Here is an 18,938-nt window from a genome sequence, read left to right as displayed (position 1 = left end):
ATGTTATTTTCCATTGTTTTCATACTCAGCCAAGTTTACTCAGTTTTAATACTTAAATGATATTTTAAATGATGTTTGGGCTGAGAAATATTGTTTTACTATTGCCCGAGTGGCTTGTGAGGATTTTGACTGAGTAAGGTCGAGGGCCTATGTTGTGAGAAAACTTTTGATACTAACTATGAGACCGAGGGTCTGAGATATGTACGTCACGAGGTGGCTTGATTGATATGAGGCCGACGGCCTAGTGATGATGCCACGAGGTGGCTTGATATTGCGCTTGGGCCGTAAGAGGCCCCTCCAAGAGTCTGCAAACCCCCAGTGAGCGCGGGTACCCATTGTGATGTGAGATTGAGCCCGAGGGGCTGGTATTGTTCTATGTGATTGCCCGAGGGGCTGGTACTGTTATGAGATGTTGCCCGAGGGGCGGATTTGTTGATACTGTGTCCGAGGGGCGAGCCTTTATGTGTTTACTTTTCATAATTTACCGTCAATTACCTGCTTATTTATTGAAAGAGGATTTTACTCATCGTTTTCACTGGTTTACTGTTTTCAAATGGTTTTACTGCTTCATTATAGAATGTCTTGTGTCTTGCGTGTTTTCTTCCCTTCAGTCTTTATTTATATTTGTTACTCACTGAGTTGGAGTACTCACTTTACTCCATGTACCATATGTGCAGATTCAGGCGTAGCTGATCCCGCTCCCGAGTACTGATCATTCCAGTTTCAGGCGGATCCGAGGAGTTTTTAGGTAGCTATTGACGTTCGCAGCCCGGAGCTCCTCCCTATCTCTTTTCCTTTATGTCCTTAGTTCAGTACTAAATTCTGTAGTTACTTTGGAGTATTCAGTGTTGTTAGATGCTCGTGACTTTATGTCCTTAGTTCAGTATCTATATACTATATTAAAAGGAGAGTAGTATGCTCGTGACAAGCTAAGATATTGTAACAATACTTGGCTTAACCACAATGCATACTACTCTCCTTTTAATATAGTATATAGATATTGTTACAAGTATATCAAAACAAATAAACAATAGAGAAAAACCGTAATATTGCAAATCATAAGAAAAGCTATTGTTACGAAAATAAAATAGTAGGGTTGTCTATGAAGTTAGACCTCTCTACAACATCATCTTTATCTAACAACACTTCACTATAAAAGTCTTTTTCCGGAATCAAATTTTATGTTCTACTATAGTATATATTTTCTATAACAGCAATTTGCTATAACATCCAAATATTTGGAACAAATGAAGCTGTTATAGAGATGTTTGACTGTATATATTTTCTATAATAGCAATTTGATATAACATCCAAAAATATTTGGAACAAACGAAGTTGTTATAAAAAGTTTGACTATATATGCAATTGCATATCAAAACAATGTTTTTCTTTACTTTTCAAATAAAAAAGCTACATACGTTTAATTCCCACTCGATATCTGGTAAACTTCTGAGCCAGCTCGAAGCCTTATAGCTAGATCAAAGACTGCCGTAAGTTGCATCTTGAGTCTTAAGAATTGGGTCCCTTAGCCCCTGGATTGGTGCGCAAGCAAAAGAAGAACAAAAAAGAGGGGCCTCTGGCTTATTAAGAAGCATATAAACGACATACTAAGCAGAAGCGCGTAGACGAAGGGAGAGGGGCTTTTTCGAAAGGCTAGAAACTTATACGTATATAGATATAGTGAGTGTGCGTGCGGGGTGTAGGTATACCACTTACGAGAAAGAACCCCAAGTCAGTAAAGTAGTTAACCAAACATGAATAATGTAAAATAGAGGTATTTATTTCTTTGGTTTGATTTTTGGTCCTGCTTTCCGAAAAGATGTATCATGGGTTTTAAAACAATAGTTTTTGAAGTAAAAAGAATGAATTAAGAATTGAAAATATTGAGGCAGAAAATAAAAGGTTTGTTATTCTGTACTAAAAAAGTCAAAATTATGAACAAAAAGGAAGTTAGAATTGCATGTAACAAACGAAAGATTTAGTTTTCTCATTTATTATAAATGTTATTTAGTTACGTGACCTTTTCTCATAGAAGATCAACAAATGAACTCTCGAACCAAAAATAAAACCATATTTGTCCTACCAATCATATTCATTTTTAAATAGGAATTTTTACTTCCTATAGAATAGGTTAACCCCTATTTATTTAAAATAAATACCATTTAAATAAATTACCTCCTAACCACTATATATGCTATGTTTTATTTCCCTCTCCATTCTCAGATTTTCTCTCTCATAGATACCGTTTTTCATACAACTTCTCAATACAAGTTCACCCTCTCTCTCTAAATTGATACAATCTATTTTTCATTCCAAATCCCCTCTAATCGTGCTAAAAATCAGAATTCTCCTCACCCACAATGCTGCTTCCTCCTTCCCCAATCCCAGGTAAACCCTAATTTCATCTACATTATACCGATTTGTTTCTATAATTAGTGTGGTAAGTATTTTTTTTTATTTTTGCCATTTTTGCTTATTCTCAACATCTCTACTCACCAAATTGTATCTAATCAACAGAACCCAAGTCGTATTCTCACAATGTCTGAGAATACACCCCGCAAGTTGATCACTAGAGGTATACTCACTAAATTCTCAATTTCGATGGGCCCTCTTTCTCCTTGCAAATCACTCAAGAGGAATTGGATGCAGGTTTAGCCAAAAATATGGCATTGGAGAAGAGAACAATAGCTCGACATGAAAATTTCAAAGAAACCCAAGTCGAGAAATCAATGAAGGAAACAAGACTTGCCGTTCCGGAAAAGAGGAAAATCCATATCTCTGAAGCTTCATCTGTCAAGGGGAAGGAGGTTGAAGCAAGTAAAAGCTCAGATAAAGTCGAAGAAAAGGTAATTTTCTGATGTATCTGTATTATTCATGTATTCAGTTGTATTTATACATATAACATTGTTCAATATTTCTGTTCAAAAAGGTTATTCATCGTATTTTTGTACTTTTAGAAAATAATGATACAGATATGTATATGTATTCTGATGTATTTTTATAGTTGTATTTTTAAGGATTTTCAAGGTTCCCATCACTGTTTTTTATTCTAATTTCAATGTATTTATTTGTTATCATATGTATTCATGTTGATGATATTTATGTCATGTGTGTTGTATGCAGTTGTTTTTATATGTATTTATCCATGTCAGTATATTCATATGTATTCATGTCAGATATACTATGAAATATGCGTTGTATTCAGTTATATTTATACTTCTAAGTGTTTTTAGTTGTATTCATATGTATTCATCTCAGATTTACTATGAAATATGTGTTGTATTCAGTTGTATTTATATGTATTTATTCTTGTTAAATGCAGGGAATTAAGCTTTTTGTGAAAAAACATCCAATATTTGCACCGCATATCAGTGTATATACTAACACTGACATAGTCTCCGAGCTAAAAGAGAACCTTACTCCAGAGCAATACAAACAACTGGGTAATACTTGCTTTGGAAATTTCCTTCAAATGAAGCGTTGTGAAGTCCAACATCAACTCTTCAGATGCTTCATGGCTCTCCAGTTAGAAGGAACTCCTAACAATGTATTTGCAATGCACGTCAATGATACTTCATTACATTTCACATTAAGGGAGTTTGCGCTTGTGACTTGCCTCAAATGTGTTGGTAATGATGTTGATTTTGAGTTTAGTGAAAAGGTTCCTAACTGGCTTATTGAGACTTACTTTGGAGGTGCCAATCTTGTCAAGAAGAAACATTTGATGAAATGCTTTGTTGACAAGAACTGGGGTCCCGACAATGATGGTGATGCCTTGAAGATAGCTTTGTTGTATTTCATACACACCTTCATTTTTTCATCCGAGAAGAACAACACAACCATACCAAGGCTACATTTTGACTTGGTAGAGGAGGGCGTTATTCTAAATATCATTGGGTTTAAAAGCATTTGAAACGCTGACAAAATCGATTAGCAAGAAGATGGATGCTCAGAAGAAGTATTACAGGATAGCTGGGATGTCCCTAGCTATGCAAGTATGGTTTTATGAGTTCTGTTCAGATGTTGATCCCAAAATTGCACTCCGAGTTGATAACGTGGTCCCCAGAATACTCAATTGGAGAACCACCGGAAATCAGCCAAACTTTGCTTATCTGATGAACGACATGTCCAATGACAAGGCAAACATGGTAATATACAATTTGTATCGTGGATAGTTTATATTTTATTAATCATTAATTCTGCATACATTTGCATACAGAAGTATACAGTTGCATACAGATGTTGCATACACTTGCATACAAATGCATACAGATGTTGCATACACTTGCATACATTTGCATACAGGATACTGCATACATTTGCATTCAGATGCATACAGCAGTATACACTTGCATACAAATGCATACAGATGTTGCATACATTTGCATTCAGGATACTGCATACATTTGCATTCACATGCATACAGCAGTATACAGTTGCATTCAGATGCATACAGATGCTCCATACACTTGCATACAAATGCATACAGATGTTGCATACATTTGCATACAGGATACTGCATACATTTGCATTCAGATGCAGACAGCAGTATACAGTTGTTGTAGCCTTCATTATTAATTCTTCATACAATTGCATATAATTTTCCAATCATTAGTGCTGCTTTAATTTCAATACAAATTACAGTTTGATTCTAGATCTGCATGTGCATGTTTGTAGTAAGACGTTGATTGTATTTCATCTTTCAGATTATTTACAAGGACATCCATCCAACCTATATAGAGCTTGTCGTTATTCAAATTCCTCCCGTAGGCGTTGATGTTGAGAACAGTCCTACTCCTGCTCATTCAGACAAGTTGGGAGAGGATTCGGATGACTTTTCTCTTATACGTGATCTTCAATGTAAGAAAAAACATGTTGCAAGTGTTGGTCCATCTTCATCACCGCCCCATAAAAAGCGCAAGGAACACGAAATCCATCCCTCAAACACAGAGTATCAATCCAAGATTCCTCCTGTTTGTGTATCTGAATTTGGACAAAATGTTTTGCATCACAATCAGCTGGCAGATTCCAAAAATGACGAAGTATCTTCTTTGAGGAAAGACCTAAATTCATTCAAAGAATACGTGAGTATTTATCCACATATTAAACATTACAGTTTGGTGCTTAACATTCATATATTTTTGGCGCAATCTTCTAATTATTTCTGTCTTGTTAAGGTTGTGGGCGAGTTCAAGTCTCTGAGAACATTGATCAATGATAACTTTAAGATACTTTCTGACCATCTTCAACACAATCAGCAAAATAAAAGTTTACGCCAGAGAAATGAATTCATAGGGAGATGTGATGATGGTATTGACACAGCTGTCGGGGATAATGTTGAGGTTTAATATTTTTAACATCTTTAGCATATATTTATATCTCTTGTTTGCTATTATTCTTAAATAATTATATTTTAAAAGTTGTATGTATTCGACAAGCATTTAACTGCCTCACTAAAATGTTAAATGTATTCGACCAACAACATATATTTAAATGTATTCAGATGTTTGTTAACCTTAATATGTAGTTGGAATTAACTGCTATATTTAAATGTATTCAGCCGTATTTTAATGTATTCAGATTTTTTATTCTTGAATATGTGTGATGTATTTCACTAAGATTTCCATTACAAAATCAGTTTCCTTACTGTATTTAACTGTATTCATACATAAGTTACTACATTAACAATGATGCATATGACTAACAGAAAACAGTGCTTAATGATCAATGTGTGGAGTCAAGACTTGAGGGGAATACTATATCAGAGGTGCCGTGCAACATACCACCTACAGGTCAAAAGGGTGTATCCACAAAATTCTATGTATCTCAATTTGAGCTGGACGACAAGTTTCTTCCCAGTCAAATTCCAGAAACTAGAATTGTGATACACAACAGTGCAAAAAAGTTGAATCAACCCCAGTACCATCTCATAGGAATCGGCGACCAAGTAGATGGTATTCTTCGCCTTATGAGTCTAACTTCGACTCCGCAGGTTAGTGTTTTTATAAACTAATGATCTATTTCCTCATGGTTTTTAAATTAAAAGTCTCTATTCACGAATTCAATGAACAACAGGTACCTCAGAAAAGTTGACCTTCATTTTTAAAAAAAGACACCCCTTTGAGGATGATTCAATAACGGGGCCACATCCTACATTAATCATTCAGGAATATGACAAATGGATTCGTGATGGTCTTCTCGCTAGACATGATCAGAGGTGAGTTTTTCCCCTGTATGTGTATTAAGTTTTTATATTTAAAAAAATATATATAATGTTTTTTATATCATACCTGTAGAAGTAATTTGTAAGACCATTACAAGAAGAACAAGTCAACGCTTCATATACCATTGGATTTTGGAGTTGATCAAGTTAATTCAAAAAATTGATTTTACCTTCTATCGTTTGACGGGAAGCTATGGGATGACAACGTAAGTTACCCCTTCCAACTCCACTATAATTTATTTATTTAGTATTGGTTTGTCTAGTTGTATAGTTCACAATGATGTTACAATTAAATTTGTTGTATTTAATTATATTCAAGTGTATTCTAACAATTTTTATTAGCTGAAAATGTATCATGTTTTAAACTGAATCTGTATGATGAATGTAATGGTATCATTACTCCTGAAGAACTGCTGTATTTTAATGTATTCTGATATATTTTCAAATTTATTATATGTTGTAACTACCATATGTATTACAGTAATATGTATTTAACTACTCATTTGCTTTGAATAACAACATATATTAGAATATATTCAGATGTATTTTAACATCAATGGGTAGTTGTAATATCTTTAATATTTGTTATAGTATCTTGAACAGTATTATCTGCTGTATTTTAACAGTTTCTGCTGTAATACATGTTGTAATATATGCTGAATTTTAACTGTATTTATCTACTCTGTATTTTAACATTAATTGGTATTTATTATTGAATATCTGCTATAATACAGTGTATTCAGATGTATTATTCTTTAATCCGTGTGATGTATTTAACTGAGTTTTCAATTGTTATATTTTTTTCTTAGTTTGATTAATTGGACTCACACTATGTAATTAAATTTGTGTATAGCATATTGATGTCATATTCTACTATTTGAGAAAGAAGGGAAAGTACAATCAAACAAGCAACTTCAAGTATACAACTGTTGATTGTATATTCAAGACAAGAAAAGCTGAAATCTTCGACAGGTATGCTGATACAGATAGTAATGCTAATATAGCCAAAGAAGAGGATGTGGTATGTGAGTACATAAGGGGCTACAGATTGCTAGGTGATGTACCTTGGCATACTGTTGACAATGTCTTGATACCAGTCAACTTGAATGACAGACTACACTGGGTATTGGCTGTTGTCTCATTCAAGGAGAGATGTATCAAAGTGTATGACTCGTACAGATCTGCAGGTCATGATGCCTATGTAGCTTCTGAGATAGATAAGCTAGATAAGCTTGTGCCTCTGTATCTATCAATCAGTGGCTTTTACAGAGATAGTCAAGGCATAGATTGGTCTACTTACTCAGCATACACTGACAAGTCACATACTGATCCCTTTGAAGTTTTTTTCATATCAGATCTGCCTCAACAAAAAGTGGGAGCATGTAAGTATTCAATCATCATTCTTGTATGTTATATACAAATCTAATTGTATGAATTATTTTTAATTGTTTCAGTCAACATTTTTTTAGGGATTGTAGAGTGCATGTTGCGGCATACACAGAGTTTCTGAGCACTCTTGGTGAGATTCCACAAACAACATTTGATTCCAATCTACTCCGTCAAAGATATGGTGCTCTCCTATGGGACTATGCTATGCGGAAGATAGACGTTGATGCCATAAGCGAGAATGAAGCACCCTCAAAGATTGCTAGGCAAATCACGGAGTCAGATTCAAAGTTGTAGATAGTATTAGAGTAGCTTTAGGTTAATGTAGTTTTAGAATGTTATTTTTAGGTGAATACTATTTTTTGAGTAGTTTTTTTGGTGAAGATGGTATTCAGTTAGAAAAAATCATCACTTTATCAGCAGTGTTCGTGTATGACAATTGCAACTTTTCAATCGATGTTTCATTATTTTCTTCATAAGTATTAATGCTTATTCTTCAATTTATATTCATATGTATCTTACAGGATATAAGTATGTATTAATAATCAGTAATATCAAAGGTTATATGTATTGAACAGGTTATACGTATTGAACATGTTAATATCAAAGTCAGAAACTTTATGTATACTGATGGTAGGTTATATTAAAGAATTCAGATGTATTTTTCTGTATTCAACTATATTCAGCTGTATTTAGTTGTATTTAGTTGTATTCTTTAATATGTATCTTTCAAATTCAGTTATTACATATTAAAGAATACAAATTTAGATGTATTGAACAGGTTATACATATTTATTGAAATTGTTATATTATAGCTGAGTATATAGATGTATTCCGATGTATTCTGACTAGCTATCTATATTGAACTCAGACACTGTATATTATTATATGTCTAAGTATATGTGAACAAGGTTGTATTCGACTGTATTCAAATTAATACTGCAACTAACTGTATACAAAATCTAATCATGTTATATATATTCAACCTATTTTTTATAATATAGTTGTATTCAGATGTATTTTGACTAGTTATATATATATATATATATATATATATATATATATATATATATATATATATATATATATATATATATATATATATATATATAACTCAGGCACTATCTATAATAAATTGTCAAAGTATATGTGGACAAGATTGTATTCTAATGTTTCCAACACATTACTGCAACTAAATGCATCCAGAATCTATTCACGAAAGGTATTTTAGAAATTATTACTTGACAATGAGAATTTATTACTTGACAATGTCATCATAATTATTGACAAATCGTTGAAGCACCAATACATGTTAGAGTGTTAACTAAATGCTACATGGAGCATTTTTACACGTTTGTTTGTTATGTCCTCCCTGCCCACATATGCTACATGAATGTTGATTTTTCGGCTGCAGAAACTCACTTAAAGGTTTATCGCACTTCTTCTTTGGCCTTCCAGTAGGTCTTTTCCATTTGGGTGGTAGTACAACCTCCTCTGCAACATGTGCTGGTATGTTCCAGTCATTTTTGTCCGGTAGCGGGTACACAGGTACATCATATGTCATTACAACAATATTTGGTTTGTAATAGTTAAAGCAATATTCTTCTGGCATTAGAAACTTGCTCTTCAATACAGCCCAAGCATGTGGGCATCGTAATTCATCAACTTGGAACCTCCCACAAACATATTTTCTCTCTAACAGGCAGACTGTGTAATGCCTCCCTCCATCGTTAACCTTATGTAAGTATTCAGTTGATGGTACCACCTACATTTAAAAATAGAAATATAAGTTTTGAGCACATATAACTGAATTACCATATAAATAATGTTGAATTACTCAGTTACATACAACTGAAATATTTGCATACATAAGAATATATCATATATTTAGACCGACAGACTATAAACTATAATTATATCTTATCTTATGAATACTATTACATACATCAAAAATCAGTTGTACTTTAGGCAACTGAAGTGTAACAAAAACATTAGAAGGCTACGGCATGAAAATACATATTAAAATTATGTATAATACAGATTTGTTAGTTGTATTCTGATGTATTCGAATAGTTTTTGCAGCATGTTTTTAGTTGTATTCAACTCAGATCTTCGATAAAATATGTCTTGTATGTGTTTGAATTTAGTTGTATTCATATGTATTCATGGCAGTTGTATTATAAAAATGTTTGTATTCAGATGTATTCATGTCAGTTATTTCAGAAAACAATTAAGCTATATAATACAATGACATTAAAATAAAACTTACAGTCATGCGTGTAGACATTGCCTCATTCAAAGTCAGCATCTCCTGGTATTTTTTTCCAAGCGTTGTGTATGTCTGTGTAGCTTCTTTGCGGTTACTACAATTCCAATGTCCAAACATCTTCCTAACTTCTTCGAGGAAGTCGTATATTGGCAATTCCCTTGCTGACACTAGTGCGGCATTGATTGACTCAGCAATATTTGACGTCATTGTCCATCCCCTGTTAACAGGGGCATACAACCTAGCCCACTTTTCGTATCCAGCTAACTTTAAATATTCTTTCACCCTAATATCTACCTTCTCCACCTTCTCCATCAGACTGTCAAATTTAGCTTGTGTGTATGCTTTTGCCATCGAGAAGTATATCTCGCTCAACTTGGCATGACTCTTTTTGAATTTTTTATATACGTTGTTCCATAGATGCCATATACAAGCAAAATGCGGTACATCTGGATACACTCTCGATAAAGATTTAATGATACTCTCCTTTCTATCTGAAACGATGCACATGTTTTCTCTGTCACCGTATGCTATCTTGAATTGCTCAAAGAACCACGTCCAAGAAACATCATTCTCTGAATCAATAACACCATATGCTAGTGGCAATATATGACCTGTAAAGACAATTGAATATATATTTTTAAAACATGTATTTCAATCTTTAAAATATTAACAGATTGTATTATAATTCAGGTACTCACCTGCACCATCCAACGTGCTTGCCGAAACGAATGTCCCGGTGTAGTAAGATTTTAGGTGACTTCCATCCACAACAACAGTGGGTCTACAATGATCAAACCCCTTTATAAAGGCATACAAAGATATATACACGTACATGAATTCATTTTTGGGCGATTTTACCATCCTGATGTGGGAACCTGGATATGTCATATCCATTATATATAAGTATCCTGGTAATTTTTTGTATGAATCAGTCGGTTCACCTCTCAAAAAATTCATTGCCTTTTCTTTAGACCTCCATGCCAACATGTAGCTAACATCTACACCTAAATCTGATTTCACATCATCAATAATATCCTTTGGGATGTATTTCCTCTTATGATTAATAAGCTTAGGCCTAATCATACCACCTCTAAGGCTGCTACTTGCCTGCCGCTGCTCGTACACCTTGTCCTTCAGCGGATATGTATGGTTATCAATGAACTCTCTCACTTTGAATAGTTCTAATTTGTTAATGCTTGAAACCTTAAACCTCCATCCACAATCTTCTGAAATACATAATAATGCATAGCTGCAAAGAATTAATCATTGTACATATGATTAGCATAAATATTTACAAAAAAATGCACTCATATACACACGAATACAATCTGACATAGATACATTCTGACATCTATATATATAAATTTTTATACTACTGAATTCAATTATAGTTATATGCATTTAAATACAATGAATGCAACTGAATACAATTGTGGGTATATGTATACACTTAAAACCACAGCAGACAACATAAGAAAATAATTAGAGACACTGTAATGTAATTATACCAGTAAAATACATATGAATACATGTATTTAATGACCATAAACAAACATATGTTAACTACATCAGTGATAATCAAGAGGAAATCCACAAATACGCATAAATACAACAACGTTAAACTTACAGCTCGAACCAATAATAGGAAATACAAAAAAAAATTAAATACATGCAAACCTGACAGCATTAGACCTATCAATCCGGAATTGAAATCTTTGAGATATAGCATAATTCTCCATCACCTCTTTCAATGTAGTCTTATCCTTATACACTTGTCCAGCCATAACCTCTCTTTGATTAGTATTTGAAATTATCAAATCCTTGTCCAATTCAAACACCCCAATTGCTTCTCCTGAATTGACAAAATCTAGAGCCAGTGTATCATCTGTATCGAAATCGTACCTTTGAACTGCTTCGTCTATTTGCACAATGTCGCCTTGATTTAAACTACCTCCGGATAAAAGTTCTTTTTCAATAGTTGTTATGCACAAAGGATACATCCCGAATTCTCTGTTCTCTTTTTTCAACTCTACATACACTCTGTAACCCATATCATTGTGTATTTTCATTGGCGTGCAATTTCCTTCTACTTTGTATTGAATTTTAATGGACTTTGAGCTCAAATCTATGCCCAGTTGATTAGAAATTGAAGCAACCAAATCATTAAAGGACGCATACTCCTTTGTCAGTATTCCCTCAATTGAAAAATCGACGTAATTGCCCTCATCGTTCCACTTGCCAGAATGACGCAACAACACTGTTAAACTTGCCATATGTATGAAGGAACTATACCGTATTTTGTATATAATTTGTATCAATCTAATTTTCTGTGGTTGAATTGATATCTGCGAACAGAGAAAAGGGAGAAGTGAATGGAAGAACTTCGAACAGATGTTGCTCTTCTTTTCGCTACTTTTTTTTTGAATCGTGCATGGCAGAATACAGATTAATGGGTAATAGTTTTTGTTCGTTGAGTTAAATTAGGAGAATATCATGTGATTTGATTTTCTTTCCGTTTTTAACTAGTTTAACCTTCCAGATTTTACGCAGATACGTTATTGTATTCACGATAAGGCCGCGTGAATACAGTTAAATACATATCAACCTTAGCTGGAATTCCCTTTTTAACGCCTATTTTTTCTATTGTATTAATAAATACAATAGCTTAAATACATCAAATACATTGTATAAAAAAATAAAAGATATCTATAACACGTAATATAGCAAAAGGTATCTATAAATGGCTAATTAGACCTAAAATATAGTGCTTTATGAAAAATTCTCTTTTAAATACAAGTACATTTGTTTCCTAAATTTTCACCCAACCTTGCAAGGAATTTGGCCAACTAGAGGACAAATACTGCCTTTTCCAATTAAAGAATCCCCCCACCCCCACCCTCCACCCCCCCAAAAATAGATTTTATGAGAATTTTCAACTGGGCGTCACATTGATGAATAATTAATATTTTTAACAATTTATCTTCTTAATTAATTTTGAATTTGTAACGACCCGAATTTTCGTTCTAAGAATTAGCATTTCCATTCAGCGACTTAAGACCTTGAGAAGCTTCGTAATATGCATCATGACCCGCATGTATGGTCGAGTTTGGTTTTCGTAAGATTCGGAGTTAAATTTAAAAAAAAACAAAATCTTATTTTTGAAGCTCAAATGGAAAGAGTTGACCGGAGAGTTGACTTTTGAGAAAACGACCCCAAATTAGAATTTTAATGATGTCAATAGCTTCGTATGGTGATTTCGGACTTAGACGTGTGTCCGAAATTGGATTTGGAAGTCCATAGGACAATTCGGCGCGTTTTGTCGAAGTAAGAAATTTGACGTGTTCTAATTATATTATTTTATATGTGGAAGAGGTCTATTACTATGATGGATACCAATTGGATATGATATCAAGTGTACAAGGTGTACTACAAGATATATAGGGTCTAAGGAAAGTCCTAAGTCTAAGCCAAGTTGGAAAATTTCATAATAGACTAAAGTTGCAAATGAGTACGCACAAGATCTCACTTTGGACGGGGATATCTACATATATATAAGGATTTTTGTGATGTGTACATATCAAATTAAATCTCTATGAGTCTAGTTTCCATAACATCAAACCGTTTGTCATTTGGAGGTGTATATAGAAAGTTATGACCATTTTACCGGACATGTGTCATATGCACGCCTAGGTGCGCGACCGCGCATATTCGAAAGTTTCTGCCTGTGAGCGCGACCGGAGCACGACCACGCTCATTAAAATCGCTATAATACCCCTGGACAATGTATAAACCGAAGGGATCCAAAATTTCTTCCATTTTTGGTCATTCAAGCTCGGATTTGGGCGATTTGAAAGGGTTTTTTCACAATTTTGACTTGGGTAAGTGTTCTATATCCGGAAGTGATTACATTTCATGAATCTATATCAATATTCATCGTTTATTTCGGATTTGGATGAAAGAATTTGTGGTTTTTGTAAAACATTTCAAAAATGAAAATTTAGGATTTGAAGGTTCATTTGACATCGGAATTTGATAATTTTTGTATGGTTGAACTCGTATCGGAATGGATTGTCGGATTTTATGAATTTTGTCGGATTCCGATATGTGGGCCCCACGTGCAATTTTTGAGCTAAATTTTGGATTTAATCCGGAAAATTTGTAATATCATATAGAATTAGTTCCTACGATTCTTGTTGAGTATTTTGAATAGTTTATGACTAGATTTGAGGATTTCGGGCACGAATTCGCGAGGCAAAGGCTTATTGGAAATTTTGAATTGGTTGCAAAGCGAGGTAAGTGTTTTGTCTAACCTTAGCTTGAGGGATTAGGAGTTGTGTCCTATTTTCAATGTGTTAATTGTTGAGTACGACGTACATGCATGGTGATGAGTATCTATACGTTGGTGTCAAGCGTGCCCGTGAGTCTTATACTATGATTAATGTGATTCTGTTTCGTATTGTTTATGCTCTATATGATAATTTCTATTGAGGAATGTAACTTGTGGAAGTATTATGGTTAATTGTTGAACATGGTAGAGCGTTGGCTCAAGTTGAGAATTGAGAATTGAATTATTGAACATTGTAGAGCATTGGCTCAAGTTAAGACTTGAATTGTTGAATATGGTAGAGCATTTGCTCAAGTTAAGAATAGAATTGTTGAATATTATAGAGTATTGGCTCAAGTTGTGAATCGAGTTGTGAAGTAAATGTGAAAAAGAGAAGAGGTTGATGATATTATCTCCCTTGCCCAAATTGCTTTGTGATTGTTGCTTGGGTGAGGAAGAGTGATAAAGCACGAAGGGTGATGTCGTGCACATTTATATTATTCATATGATGAGGAAAGAGTGATAAAGCACGAAGGGTGATGCCGTGCACATTTGATATTATCTCCCTTGTCGAGATGTTGTTGCTTTGATATTCTCTCCCTTGCCGGGACGTTATTATTCATGATATTGTTTCCCTTGCCGGGGTTTTATTGTGATATTCTTGATTTTCCCTTGCCCAAATTGCTTTGTAATTGTTGTTTGGGTGAGGAAGTGTGATAAAGCATGAAGGGTGATGTTGTGCACATTTATATTATTCATATGGTGAGGAAAGAGTGATAAAGCACGAAGGGTGATGCTGTGCACATTTATATTATTCATATGGTGAGGGAAGAATGATAAAGCACGAAGGGTGATGCCGTGCTGCATGATGTACAATTCCGTGCCAATTACATTGATTTTGCAGTGAGGATGAGAGTAAAAGCATGAAGGGTGATGCCGTGCAGTTTATATTGATTCTTATGGTGAGGACGAGAGTAAAAGCACGAAGATGATGTCGTGCACTTGTCCTTGATTTTTTTCCTGATTCTAATTGAGTTATGTTGTCCTTTACGTTTATTTACTGATTTTTTGTTGTTACTTGATTTTATTTCGATGTTATAGATTCCCTTACCCTATTTGCCTTGTGTTTGTTGCTTGGGTGAGGAAGAGTGTAGAGCACGAAGGGTGATGCCGTGTATTGTTTTGGTGAGAGAGTGTTAAAGCACGAAAGGTGATGTCGTGCACTTTCTGTTTGCTGGGTTTACTTGTTATTAACAATCCATAGTGTTTACAATACTTCGCCTTATTTTTTTTATATGTTCAATACTTCAAATTTCAACAATTGTTATATTTTTTTTACTCAATTGATTTCTCAACTAAAGTTTTCTTAAACCATTTGAGGTCATACTTTACTTAAAAAGGAAATTCTACTATGTTTTGATTTATTGATTTCTCGTATTAAAGGTAATGACTCATTCGATATTGTAATTTAATTGAAAAGGGTATTTTCTTTATCAAATGATTTCAAAAGAAAACTTCATCTTTTCTTGTTGATTTCATAATTGGGTTGGAAATTGTACTCTACTTTATGTTAAGTGAATGAGGCTCCTTGAACATTCTTAAATTGTATTGGGTTATGGAACCTATGAACTGAGTAACATGAGAATATTGTTGTGCAATGTGAGACAGAAATATGTGGGCACAAGGTGTCGGGAAAAATATTATGGTTTATTTAATGACACGTGAGTTGTCCGTGCGGTTGTGATATATATATAAATATGGGCACGAGGTGCCATAAAAATATGAAAGTGGGTTGAGACCTATATTATTTATGATTATAAAATGAGGCGTCACAAGGTGATCTTTACTCGAAAGAATTATATTAGAAAGATGCTTATTTGAAAGATATTTATTTGAAGGAAATATATTCGAAATATATTTATTGAAAAGCATATTATCTTAGAGATTATTACTTGAAGGGTTTATAGGAGAAAGAGTTATATTTGAAAGATTTGATTAATTAATTTCACTTGTATTTATTATTTGTTGAGAAACATTTATGTTGTTCTTGTTGCCTGCTATTTATATCACTAGTTGATCATTGTTGCCACCATTGTTATCTGCTTCCTATTATTTTTGTACGCTATATTGCACAGGTTTATTAGGTAGTCTGGTCCTAGCCTCGTCACTACTTCACCGAGGTTAGGCTAGGCACTTACTAGCACATGGGGTCGGTTGTGCTGATACTACACTTCTGTATATTTTTGTGTACAGATCTAGGTATTTGATTGATAGTAGTTGTTTGTTGTGGTGGAGACTCAAGGTAAACCTGTTGCAGCGTTCGCAGTCCTCGGAGTTACCTTTAATTGAGCTTATTTCCATATGTTCCCTTGTTTCGGAATAGTTATATATTTATGTTGTATGACTACTCCTAAAAAGTCTTATGACTTGTATTGCCGGTTTTGAGAATTGTATTTTGTTCAGAGTAATTTAATTTAAAGTTAGTAAATACCCATATTATTACAGTAAATGTTAGGCTTACCTAGTCTAGAGACTAGGTGCCATGACGACTTCTTTGGAGGGACTTTTGGGTCATGACAAGTTGGTATCAGAGCTCTAGGTTCATAGGTGCTACAAGTCATAAGCGAGTTTAGTAGAGTCTTGTGGATCGGTACGGAGACGTCTGTACTTATCTTCGAGAGGCTACAGAACTATTAGGATAACCTCACTTCTTTCATTTCTTATCGTGCGATATTGATTCAGCTTGAAGCGTATATCTTATGTTCTTTTGCATCCACTCATGTATGGAATTTCGCACTATGACAATGGTTTGTGATACTATAAAAGGGTTATAAGGGAGCCAAAGTTGCTCGACTATTGTTACCACGTGTCGTCCAGAATTGGGGATGCGGAATTATGGAGAGACCCTTCAGTTGTGTGCATGGAGATGCAATAGGTTTTGACATCTGGTTGATAAGTACAATCTTAAGAAGGTTTAGTTGGCTGCCTAATCATCGCATGTGGATGTTGAAAAAAAAAATTTGGTCGTATTAGAGACTATGTGTTTCGTATGGGATTTCTATTTAGCAAAGGGTACTTACTAGAAAGCCAAGACACTGGAGAAGGCGAGTTTAACCGTCACGAGGATGACATATGCCAAATAAATGTCTTGAGGTATCTTATGACCGGTGTCGTACGAGCGATAAAGGTTAGTATTGTGAATCATCGGAATGTTTCATATGGCTTCGTGCTAAGTGAAGGGAGTTTACTATCAATGATCAAATTGTGGGGTCATGTGTTATGTCACTTTTGGCCTAAGATGTATTTATGTGGTATTGAAAGGTTTTCCAAAATTTGTATATGATTAAGAACTGAGATTTGAATGGGATGATGGTGGGACTTGAGATATTCCCGCGTCCTTAATAATTCTATATTTCTGTATCAGCAGGGTCACGAAAATAATTTCAGCATACTCGTTGTGAGCACGTGATTTTTGCCCTAAACAATAGTCCCAAAATCCCAAACCAAAAAAATTCCTTTATTTTTTACAATTTTTGTGCATTTTGGTGTCATTTTCTGATAAGTGTTGCATTCTATTTGCGCATGTTAATTCTATAAAGTACAAAAATATGCATTTTTTGCGTTTAGGTTTTAGTATCAATTAAGGGTTAATTGTGTTAAAAAAAAACAAAACATGAAAATCACAAAAATTAGTCACTTTCGCATTTTAATGATTTTTACTATAAATTTGTCATGAAATAATTTTTAAACAATTTTAGGCATTAGTCAGTTTAGTTTTGAAGTATATTAGGATTTTTATTTTAATTGTTGCAATTCTATAAAATCTATAAATATAATTACAAAATTACAAAGTGGAAAATAAATAGATAAAATGAAATAAAAAAAACAAGGAAGGAAATTGAGTGAGAGGCAAAGGACTGGCAAATTTTGGGCCAATTTAAAAGAATTTTTAGGCCCAAACGCCTTAAACCCATTCCAAATCAGCCCAGCCCAAGTCCCCAACCCGGTCCCCCTCCCAGTAAGTCCAAACGACGTCGTTTCCCCATCATCTAACCACGACCGTTGAATCTCATCAATCCAACGGTCCGGATCTAACTAGGTTACCTGTATATAAATGTCCGAAACTTCCCCCCTACCCCCATTTGCCTTGTCTTCCTCACCCCACCCCTCCTCTCAAAACCTAATCTGCGCCGCCCTAAATCCCTCGCCGGCGGTGAACGCAACCTACGCCATTCACCCCCAGATTAACACCACAGATCCTCCTCACTCTCATCTTTCCATTGCACCCACTGGTTCCCCTCGAATAAGGCCGGAGCTCGTCGAATCTTCGTTTGAAGTTTCCGGTCAAATCGAAGGTTCATCCAAATCAGCCCAAAATCACACCACACAACCCCCGGCCCTCCCTCAACACCAATCCATGTTTATTTTCCTTCAAATCACTGTGAAACGGTTCGAATCTTAGATCTGAGAATCTCTGGCCAAAACCCTAAACCAAATCTTTGTGATTTTGAACCGTAATATCCTTAACCATGTGTTCTCTTGTAAGAACACATGGTTAGGGATGTTACGCGTCAAAAATCTGAAAGGATTTAGACGTTTCTGACTGGCCGGAGTTCCTTGTGCCTCTGTGAGTTTTACTGTTTCCTTTTTACTCGCATGTTTGAAGTTTTATTTACAGTTTTTGTTTCGTTAATTTTTCTGATAATTTTACGATTTATTTGTATTAGTTTAGTTCT

General features: G+C 34.4%; 1 protein-coding gene across 1 annotated transcript; it reads right to left on the bottom strand.

Moving 5' to 3' along the window:
* Nucleotides 1-8,933: 8,933 nt before the first annotated feature.
* Nucleotides 8,934-12,151, bottom strand: LOC104244106 (uncharacterized). Its single transcript, XM_070169964.1, has 4 exons — nucleotides 11,556-12,151; nucleotides 10,577-11,127; nucleotides 9,879-10,489; nucleotides 8,934-9,374 (listed from the first exon to the last, which is right to left on the bottom strand). Exons 1-4 carry the CDS (start codon nucleotides 12,149-12,151, stop codon nucleotides 8,934-8,936), a joined length of 2,199 nt encoding a protein of 732 aa, XP_070026065.1.
* Nucleotides 12,152-18,938: the final 6,787 nt, after the last annotated feature.

This window comes from Nicotiana sylvestris, chromosome 3, assembly GCF_000393655.2.
Source record: "Nicotiana sylvestris chromosome 3, ASM39365v2, whole genome shotgun sequence".
NCBI classification, from domain to species: domain Eukaryota; kingdom Viridiplantae; phylum Streptophyta; class Magnoliopsida; order Solanales; family Solanaceae; genus Nicotiana; species Nicotiana sylvestris.
Note: the sequence above shows the minus strand (reverse complement) of the source record. Positions and strands in the feature narration are given on the sequence as shown.